The 10598-nt window shown below is 63.5% G+C and overlaps 1 protein-coding gene across 1 annotated transcript; it reads left to right on the top strand.

The window, feature by feature from the left end:
* The first annotated feature begins 3718 nt into the window (after positions 1 to 3718).
* LIF (LIF interleukin 6 family cytokine) lies at positions 3719 to 6211 on the top strand. Its single transcript, XM_054646099.2, has 2 exons — positions 3719 to 4877; positions 5031 to 6211. The coding sequence occupies exons 1-2, from the start codon at positions 4620 to 4622 to the stop codon at positions 5466 to 5468; spliced, it is 696 nt and encodes a 231-aa protein (XP_054502074.2). The 5' UTR covers positions 3719 to 4619; the 3' UTR covers positions 5469 to 6211.
* Positions 6212 to 10598: the final 4387 nt, after the last annotated feature.

The raw sequence follows: 10598 nt of genomic DNA, 5'->3' as shown, positions 1-10598 counted from the left end.
AGCTCTGGATTTCCCCGGGCCAGGAGCTCCTGCTCAGCCCCCCAGGAGGGCTCCCCGGGCACCCCTGGACACCCCCAGACACCCCCGGACACCCCACAGCCTCGTCCCCACTCCTGGGGGACATCTGGGGCTTTTGGTGTCCCTGGAATCGGGGAGTCCCTGGAATCTGGGTGTCCCTGGAGTCGGGGTGTCCCTGGAATCGGGGTGTCCCTGGAATCGGGGAGTCCCTGGAATCTGGGTGTCCCTGGAGTCGGGGTGTCCCTGGAATCGGGGTGTCCCTGGAATCTGGGTGTCCCTGGAGTCGGGGTGTCCCTGGAATCGGGGTGTCCCTGGAATCTCGGTGTCCCTGGAATCTGGGTGTCCACCTCCACGGGGACACCGCGGGATGGGGACCAGGAGGGGAGCCAGAGGGGGGTAAGATTGGGAGGTGGGGGGCAATTATGGGGTGGGGCAGTGATGGGGGGAGCCGGGGCAGTTCTGCGAGGGGCCGGGGCAGTTCTGGGAGGGGCTGGGGCAGTTCTGAGAGGGGCCGGGGCAGGGGGGCAGTGATGGGATGGGGAAGGGCAGGAGGGGGCAGCTGCTGGCTGGGGACAGGAGAGGTCCGGGGTGGGGAAGGGGCAGGGGGCAGCTCCAGAGCAGGGATGGGATGGGGCAGTTCTGAGTTGGGATGGGGCGTGGGGGGCAATTATGGGATGGGGAGAGGCCAGTTCTGGGCTGGGGCAGCAGGGGGCAGCACGGGGACAGGGATGGGACCGGGATGGGATCGGGATGGGGACAGGGATGGGACAGGGATGAAGAGGGGGCAGCATAGGGACAGGGAAGAAGGAACAGGACGGGGACAGGGATGCGGCAGAGGCGTCCTGGGGACAGGAGGGGGACAGGGGCGGGGTGAGGTGTCTGCGATGGAGCTGAGGACAGCGATGGGCAGGGATGCTCAGAGGGGAGCGCTCGGAGGGGCCCAGAGGAGCAGCAGCGGCGGCCTTGGAGCACCCGGGGCTTGTCCTCTTGTCCCTGGGCAGGTCGGCGGTGGGGACGGAGGGGGCAGTGGGGACACTGGGGACAGCTGCCCCCTGACCAACCTGCCCCAGCTCCTCCTGGGGCCCCCAAACCCCGCAGGTCCCCGACCCTCGGTCTCTCCTGGCAGGGAGGGCTCCCCCCGGCCCCTTCCCTGGGACACGCCGGGACCCCGCCCCTCTCACGGTCTCCTCCTGCTGCCCATCTCCACCGGCATCGGGATATTCCTGCTGCCAAAGGGATCGGGGAAGGGACATTCTTGGGCATCATCTCCCCTCCTGGTACCTCCCACCCTGGCATCTCCCATTCTGCCGTCTCCCTGTCCAGCCTGTCTGGAGCAGGAATTTGGGTTTTCCCACAGGAGCATCCCCCCTACACAGGTCCAGCGTCTCCCCGTGGGTTTGCCTTTTTCCCTGGAGAAAACCCATCCTTTAATCCCAACGCTTTTGCCCCAGGGGCTGAGCTGCAGGTGGGGACACCTTGGTGATCCCACCATGACCAGGGGTCCCACACCCCTCGGGGGACCCCAAAGCCCAGCTCAGCTCCAGCCTAGACTCAGTCACCCCTGGGAAATCCAAGAAAGGGGCAAATCCATGTCAACCCCTGCACACAACCCCCCAGGAGGTTCCCTAAGCCAATAATTAAGTGCTATTAATTCCTCAGCTAATTAGGTTCTTCAGGCCATCAGATGTCCATCAACATGTGATGTGCTGCTCCCCATAGCCCAAAATCACTGGGATGAGGCTACAGGGAGGGAGATGGAGTTCATCGTCCCCACCCCCCACAGTCCCCAGCCCATCCCTGATGTCCCGCTAGGACCAGACTGGGCTAAACTGGGCTGGGCCATCAATGCCACTGGCAGACCAGGCTGCTCCTTGCACGGGGAAACTGAGGCACGCAGCAGCCATGGCCCGACCCAGCCAGCACAGAGGGATCTTCTTGTCCCCCCTGGCCGTGTCCCCCCCAAAGGGAGGACGCCCGGGGTCGTGGTGGCTCTTGCGTCACCGTTCCTGGACTGTCACCGCCGGTTCACCTGCCCGGGCACAAACTTGCTAAACCTGATTAAAGCTTCAGTTCAGCCCCGGTGAGAAAAAAAATACAGAGAAGGACAAAAAAAATCCATTTAACCTGTTTTTCACCCAAATCGGGCAGCGAACAGCCCCGCAGTGTCCTGATCCCATGGAGTCCCCAGGAGACCGTGACCCAGCGCCCTCCTGTCTGCTCCAGCACCCTCTGCCCGCTCCAGGCAGGGGACAGCCCCGCCGAGGGAAGGGTTAACCCAGGGGGGGCCGGCCCGGCCTCTCCCCTGGGTGGGTTTGTCCTTTTTCCTGCAGAAAACCCACCCTTACTGATAATCCTTGTGCCCAAAGGGATGAGCCAACGGCGGGCTGGGGGACACCGCGGCCACCCCACCGTGACCGAGGAGTGGGGCACCCATCACCCCTTCCCCGCGCCTTCCATCCCTCCAACACCCCAAACAAACCCCAAACCAGACTTTTTTACCTCCTTCATTTTATTGCCTGCTCTTGCAGCCAGCGGGGAAGCCTCGGCCCGGGCAGGGGGACCCGGGGGTGAAAGCGCTCCCGGCTGCTGAGCCACAGCCCCGCGGCTCCTCCTCGACACCCCCGAACCCCACGTGCGGCCGCGCACCTCCCCTGGGGGGGCTTCGATTCATCCTTCCCAGCCCACTGCAATTCATCACTTCCCCGAGCCCGCGCGTAAAACAAAGGGCGACACAAAATTCAGTGTAGTGTGTCATCAACTACTTTTCTGAAGTTTATTTCTAAGAATGATCAGGCCCTCCGACTTCCTGACTAGTCAATAGAAACAGCGATACTAGATTCTCCCAGCCTCCCCTCTCTCCTCCCCTCTTCTTACAACACAGCTGCCCGCCGGACCGGTATATAAACCCCGAGAAGTCCCCCAGTATGAACATGAATTTCTGAATACTTCTGCCAACACCAATCCCTATTAAGTCGCTCCCGGGACGCGGCTCACAATGAAGTTCGTACCGGCAGGTAAAAAAAAAAAAACAAACAAATCGACTTTGGGGATACTATTTCCCCTTCTCCCCCTCTCCCTTTTTTCCTCCCCCTCCCCTCCTTTTGCCGGTGATGCTCGGGTGCAGGCGGGTCCCGGCTGGAAGCGCCGCTGGAGCCGGAGCGGGGCTCCCGCCGCGCTGCGTCCCCCCCGGGATGAGCATCTCTGGGAATTGGCAGCGGGAGCGGAGCGCGGCGCTGGCGCGGTCCAGCCAACATCTGGACACTTATATAACTGGAAATGCTTCCAAGGGAAAAAAAAAAAATCTCAAGGAGGGGGGGATTTTTTTTTTTATTTTTTGTACTTTTAAATACTTTCCCCCCCCACTGCTCCTTATCCTCCTTCTGGGTCTCCCGATGCCCCAAGCCGCCGCCGTGCCGGAGCGGTGGAAGGATGGGGAGGCTGCCAAGTGCAGGAGGGGGTCGGAGGGAGCAGCCCCCGGCCCAGAAGCCGCTCTGGGGGTCCCACGGGGCAGCTCCCACCGGGGACTCCCCACCCACCCCGATCCCCGGCACACGTGGGGCAGCGCCTGTCCCTGCCCAGCTGTGAATGGGCGGAACAGCGGCCGGGGGGACACAGCGAGAGGGGCCCCTGAGGGGTCAGGGAACTGCATCCCGTGGGGACAGCCGGGGGCGGGAGGGGAGCGGCGGGTCAGGGACTGGAACACGCCCAGGTAAGTCCTGGCCCACCTGGGCAGGGTAAATAAACCGAGGCTTGGATTACCCGGCACCGGCGGCACGTCCGAGGCGCTGACAAGTGCAGGCGACTTCGGCGCTCGTCACGGCCCGGGGACTTCGCCTGGAGCACGGGACCCCCACCCTGCCGGGGCCCTGCTGGTGTCATCCAGGTCACCCAGCGGCGGGGACACCCTGGCTCCCTCCCCGAGGCTGCCCAGCGCAGTTGCGGGCTCCAGAGGCGGTTTGGCCTCTCCGAGCAGGGATGGATCCCGCTTTGGGGGGGTCCCGGCGGATCGGGGCTTGCAGCGCCCCGCTCTCAGGAGGGGACGCCGGGGTGACCCAGCTGCCGGAGGCTCAAGGGTCCCCTTGTTCCGCGGCCAGGGATTTCCTGGCTGGAGTCTCTGGCAGCTGCGTCGTCTCTCCCCAGGGCTTCTCGGCGCTGCGCCCACATCTCAGACGGGGAAACTGAGGCAGGCGGTGGGGCCGGGGGCGGGAGGAAGGAGGGAGGGCACGCCGAGAGCAGGTTTCCTTGAGGGAGCCCCGCTGAGTCAGCCGGCCCGGGGTGGGGCCTTGCTCCCGAAGCGCCCGGACCAGGATAACGGAGGAAAAAGCGTCTTGCACGTTTGATTAAACACGACAGGTCGCCACCGGGCCGCTTGCGAAATGTGGGAATGCTGCGGGGCCCCCCGCCGGGAAGGGAGGCGGGGGAGCGCCTGCCGGGGGGCAGGTGAGGGCGACGGCAGCGGGACGGGAGCTGCGGCACGGCCGGGACAGAGCGGGAGGTCTGGGCATTCCGGCTGAGCTGGACTCACGCTCGAGAGGGATGAATCCCTGCTCCAGCTGGACACCCTCCCTTTGGGTGCCTGGAACTGGGATCATCCTGGGTGGATGCACCAGCGGCGGCGTGACGGGCCAGCACCGCCTGGTCCCGGTCCCCTCGGTGACAGCGGCCTCTCTCCCCACACAGGCGTCGTGCCCTTCGTGGCCCTGCTCCTGCTGCAGCGGCGGCCCGTGGCCGGCCGGGCGCTGCTGGTGAGCGGCTCCGGCTGCCCCAGCCACGGCCTGTGCCGCTCCAACGTGCAGGAGCAGACCCGCAGGCAGGTGGCCGTGCTCAACGCCACCGCCCAGGAGCTCTTCAGCCTCTACGTAAGTGGCGCTTGGGGACGGCCGGGGGTCACGGCCCGGGGGGGCTGAGCCACAAGTGCGGGAAGGGCGAGGGCTGGGGACACCGCGGGGACGGTGGCAGGGGGACACAGGGGACACGGGGGACACGGGGTGACGCTCAGCCTCTCCTCCCAGCTGAAGTGCCAGGGAGAGCCATTCAGCAGCGAGAGTGACAAGCTCTGCAACCCCGCTGGCATCTTCTTCCCCGCTTTCCGCGTCAACCGGACGAGCGAGAGGAAGGAGGTGATGGTGGCCATGTACAAGCTCTTCGCCTTCCTCAACGCCTCGCTGGGCAACATCACGCGCGACCAGGAGGAGCTCAACCCCACGGCCAAAGAGCTCCTCGAGAGGCTCCACAACACCACCAAGACCACCCGAGGCCTCATCTCCAACCTCACCTGCCTCCTCTGCAAGAACTACAACATCTTCCAGGTGGACGTCAGGTACGGGGACAGCTCCAAGGGCAAGAGCACCTTCAAGAAGAAGCAGCAGGGCTGCCAGGTGCTCAGGAAGTACGTGCAGGTCATCGGCCAGGCAGCACGTGTCCTCCTACCTCATCTCAGCCCCTCATGAGCGCCCGCCCCGCCTACGCTGCCGCTCTGCTGCTGGCCGGCCCCCGCCGCTGCCTCCCCCGTTCCCGCCTTCCTATTTATTACCCGGACCCTGCGCCGGCCCCATCCGCCCTCTGGTAATTTATTGCCCCTTGAGGGGGCGAACGTTGCAGCCCGGAGTGTCCCGGGAAGGGCAGAGCCAGCACCCAGCAGACGAGGCAGCGCATCTCCGAGGAGCACGGGCTGGTCCCGGGATGTGCCTCAGCCATCCCCGGGCTCCCACGGGGTGTGGGGAGCAGTGGGGGTGGCGGCAGGGCCGGACTCTGTCCCCCACGGACGGTGTCACCACGGAGAGCAGCCGGACAGATGGCCCCGAGCACCGTCTGAAAGCTGTCGCTTCCCTGGAGAAAGGATTGTGAGGAAGGACATTAGGATGTAGGGACGTGGGGACACGCTCCCCCTTGCACATTTCAAGGCTGGGCTCCCCTGCAAGGAGCCCAGCTGAGGGTACTGGTGGCTGTGCTGGCTGGGGCTGGGTCCCACCGTCTGGGACAAGGCCACCTGTGTGGGACAGCCACCCCACTGTGGAGCATCATCCCCCCGCGCGGGCACAGCGGGGCACGGAATGTCCTCCACTTTGGAAAAGTGCTTTTCCCTTTGGAAGAGCTCTGAATGTACGAATGACCAAGAGCTGGGCTTTGCATGGCTGAATGCAGCCCTGACATGGGGGCGTGGGCCAAGGGGACGTGGGGACATGGGACACAGGGACATGGGGACATGGGACACAGGGACGTGGGGACATGGGACACGGGGACACAAGGACATAGGGATGTGGGACATGGGGACGTGGGGACACGGGGACATGGGGACATAGGGATGTGGGACATGGGGACGTGGGGACACGGGGACGAGCCCCAGGCCTGTGGCAGGTGGCGCTGGCTCGCTCCTGGCACCAGGGCAGGCTGTGAGTGTTATTTATTGACTCCGTGGAAAGCCCAGCGTGCACTGAGAGCTGACTATTATAATTTAATTGATAATAATAATTAATTATTAATAATAAGATTTGTGTATAATAATATATTGCTGGAACTCTATTTAAGTATTTATTTTTTTATACTTCTGGCTGTACTTTTTTAAAAATAAACCGATAGAAACAGACTGTATTTGGCTGCTTTTCCTTGGGTGTCTTTTGTGCTCACCCTCAGACACCTCTGCTCCCCCAAGGCACCTTTGGGACTGCACCAAAACCCCTCAGGGCATCGCTGTGGATCAGTCCCCTGTCACTTCATTCTTTCCTCCCTTCCCACCTGCTATGGTATGGCTGATTGGAAATATATTTTTCCAGGTGGAGGGAGTGTTTAAATTGACTCACCAGCTGCTCAAAAGCACTGGGATGATGTGGGACCATTGTGGTGCAGGGATTGTCCTGGCACAGGGAGCATGGTGGTGTGGGTACCATGGCAGCGTGGGGAGCATCATGGCATGGGCACCATCACGGTGAGGGGACCATCCCTGTGTGTGTGGAGCACCTTGGTGCGAGGAGCCCCACTCTGACAACCCTGGGAGCTCCTGGGCAAACGGAGAAAGGCTGGGAAGAGGCTGAGGGAGCTGAGTGAGCATGTGCGAGGTGGAGGGGACACACCAGATAAAATCAGAGCCGCTTCCCAGGCTGTGCTGGGAGAGGCTCAGCAGAGCTTTGCTGGGGCCAAGACCACCTAAGGCTGCAGCAGTGGCCGGGTCCTCGCATGGGGCTGTATCGGTTAACAAGAGCCTGATTATACAGAAGACGTTGGAGCAGGATGATGAAATTTTCCTCCTCCTCCTCTGGAGCCCTTGGGCCACTGGCCAAACCTCCCAGGCATGAGACAGCAAGCGGATGAGCTAAGATCCTGTGTGATCATCTCTCGTGTCTCAGAGGAGCCCTGACCTAAAGATCACCACAGAAATTCAGAAGTTGCCCCCTAAGCCCCTCTTCCTCTGCCCTGCAGGGCCGTGTTGGCCAGTTGTGTCCCCCAGCTCCTATGGGAGGTTTCCTGGCACGGGTTTGACCCCAGACTGGCACTGCCTCGTGCCAGTGGCAGCCTTGTGCTGCACCAGTGGTGACAGCAGGGCCAGCAGTGCCCATTTCCAGCCTGGCCCTGCTGCCCCTTGATGGAAGGGGCGAATGCCAAAACAGAACAGGCTCCTCCATCCCACAGCCGAGGCACCCAGGGACATCCCTGGATGCCATGGTGTCTCCCCATGCATGATGTGGCTTTCTTCCATCACCCAGCCTGCCACCAGGGAAGGGACCCTGGGTGTCCCCGGTGTCCCTGCCCTGGAGGATGCCCATTTTGGGGTTGCAGCCCATTTGTGGGGCCCGTTTCCTGCCTGCAGTCAAAGCAATACAATCCCCCAAAACACAGGCATGGGGCAGGGCATCATCACTTTAGGATGGGCATGATGCCCCGGGGCCAGTCGTGCAGCACTTGTCACCATGGCTCCCTGATGGTTGTCAGGGTCACCCTGACCCTGCAGCTGGGGACACACAGGTGTCCCCATGGCTATTGTCACCACGGCATTATGTGGCCAACATTTCCTATGCTGGGAAGTCCAGGGCTGTTCATCCAAACGCAGCCTTCCCTTGCGTCAACACCCGCATCTCGTTCCCTCCAGGGATGCGGGGGGTGCCATGGGGTGCCACCAACCCGCCCCGGGCAGCTCGAGGGCTGGCAGGGCCCGGGGGCAGGGCCGGGAGCGGGGCTGGGGACGATGCGAGTGAGGAGCTGTGCACATCTGGATTTCTCACGCTTGCGTTCAACATCCCTCCTCAACCAGATGGCAAAAATAAATAAATAGAATAAATCACAGCCTCCTGACATAAATCGGGAACTCACGCCCCGGCTCTGCGTTTCATGAGTCTCCCTGGAAGACAGTCAAACACAGGCGAGGACAATGGGTTCACTTCTCCCCTGTGTCGGGTCATTCCCAGTTAAGGCTCATTAGCAGCAGGCGGGGGATTAACCCTTCCTTCCCTGGAAAAGCGTGAACAAGCCTCTAAAATTCCCCAAATCGCTTCCTCTACCCTCCCGTGAGGTTTTGGAGTCGGGGCCGGCGGTGGCCCCCGGCTCGTGCCATCGCCCCAGCGAGGCAGGACGCGCTGCTCTGCTCATCCCAGGCTCGGGAGGGATGGAAAGGGCTTTCGATTACCTCAGCCAGCGGCTGATCCCACCCAGCCGGCGCCCCGGGGAAGCGGGCCAGCCCCGCGAGCCGGACCGGGAGCACCGCGAAGGAACCGGCGCTGCGGCTTCCCCAGCGGCACCGGCAGGACCCTGTCAGTGACTCCCTTTCGGCCCCAGGACCAGAGGAACTAGGCTGGCTGGGATGGGAGCCAGGAGGGGCTCCGGGGAGCCATCCCTCGCGATGGGAGCGATGCCCGCGCCCCGATAACGGAGCGGCCTGACCACGGGCCCCGAGCGGCGGGTCAGCGCTGCCTTCGGGGAGCGGGATACGTGAGGAGCTGCTCCTGCCCGCGGTGAAGTCAGTGCCGCTCCTGGGTGTGACTGACTGACCTCAGCCCTTGGCCCCGCGGCGCGGATCATGTGCTGCTGCCTGACGCCGCCGAACCCGGCCGGACGGGCCTGCGCTGCCCCGGGGCCACGGCCAGGCGGGACTTGCCGTCCGCGGGGCAGGTGCGGGGCTGGGGCGCCGCGGGCTGCGCGTCCCCTCCGCGGCGTGACCCGCGCTGCATCCCCGGACCGAGCCGGCGGCAGCATCCCGAGCCGGGCTCACCTCGCCGGCAGAGCCGGCGGTGGCCGTCGGGTCGCTCCCTGAGAGATCCCAGGTGCAGCATCCCGCCTTCCCCCCTGTGCAGCCAGGCTGGGGTCGGCCCCACTGGTGCCCACGGCAGAGCCCCTTCCCCATCCAGCGGCGCCCCCAAGGCTCGGCACCGGCCAGACGCGTTTGGCTGGTGACCATGCCCCCAGCAGGTCCCCAGCCGGGTCCCCGAGGACGGGAACATCGCATCCCGAGGGCCGGCTGGAGGCTCCAACCCGGGCTGGCCGGCGGCCCGAGCACGCAAAGCAGAGCCGAGCCCATCTGAAACGCATTCGGGCACTGTTGCTGCAATAGCAGATGCTCCTGCGGGTCGCCGGCCACATCACAGCCCCGCGGAGCGGGAACCGCACGCTCACATGGGAAGAAACAGTTCTTGTCCCAAACGGCTCGAACTCCTAACTGGGGACCAACCGTGACAAATAAACAAGACAATGGGCTGGAGGCGAGACGAACGCAACCTCTGTCGCAGGACCCGGCTCCGAGAGCCGCCCCCGTGCCCAGCAGGGGACCTGGCACAGGCCCGCAAGAGCCGGGGGGGGACAGGGGGCAGGATCCGGACCCCCGGCAGAGCCACTCTCTGTGTGACACCGCTGGAGCTCGGCGCTGGCTCGGGAGCAGGATGACACATCCCCAGTGGTCCCCCGAGACCCCTGTCGGTAGCTTTGCTCAGCAAGTGTTCAGTCTCATTTGGAGCGGGGTCAACTCCAGCCCTGTGGAGCTGCTGGAGCGGCCTCTCCTTGCTGCATCCCAGCCTGGGGCTGGCTGGGGACCCCCGCACGGGGCTTAGGGACCCCCCTCCCTCGGGGAGGGGATGCTTCGGGCTGTCTTGGAGCGACGGGCGGGGCCAGCCCCGGGGATCTGATAGCGCGGTTATCTCGGCGCAGCTATCGCCCTCTAACAGAGACTGGGGCACTTCCGCAGCCCTGGCTGCGCTTGGCACCGATGGAGGAGCTCGACAAAGTGCTCAGTGCCCTGGCCAGACCCTCAGCATGCAGAGCACCCGGACATCAGTGCCCAAAAGGGAGTGAACATCCCGGCTCTTCTGCCCCTGCTCGGGTCTCGTGGGATGTGGAATCTGCCTTGAAGACTGAGCCCAAAGCCCAAAATTCAGCAGGACCTGTGAGATTGAAGCTGTTTGAGACACATCTGCTTAACAAGGCATTTCAGATGGCCTGAACCTACACAATTGCTGGCCCTGAGGAGGAAATCAGGACTCAGGGGAAAGATCTCACCTAAGCAAAGGGAGGGCACTTTGTGATGTGGCAAGGGTGAAGAGATGGGAAGAAAATGGTTTGGAAGCAAATCCCAAGCAGGCTCCCAGAAGAGCAGGCAACAC

This window comes from Agelaius phoeniceus, chromosome 18, assembly GCF_051311805.1.
Source record: "Agelaius phoeniceus isolate bAgePho1 chromosome 18, bAgePho1.hap1, whole genome shotgun sequence".
Taxonomy (NCBI): Eukaryota; Metazoa; Chordata; class Aves; order Passeriformes; family Icteridae; genus Agelaius; species Agelaius phoeniceus.
This window is presented reverse-complemented; position numbering and strand designations above follow the sequence as displayed.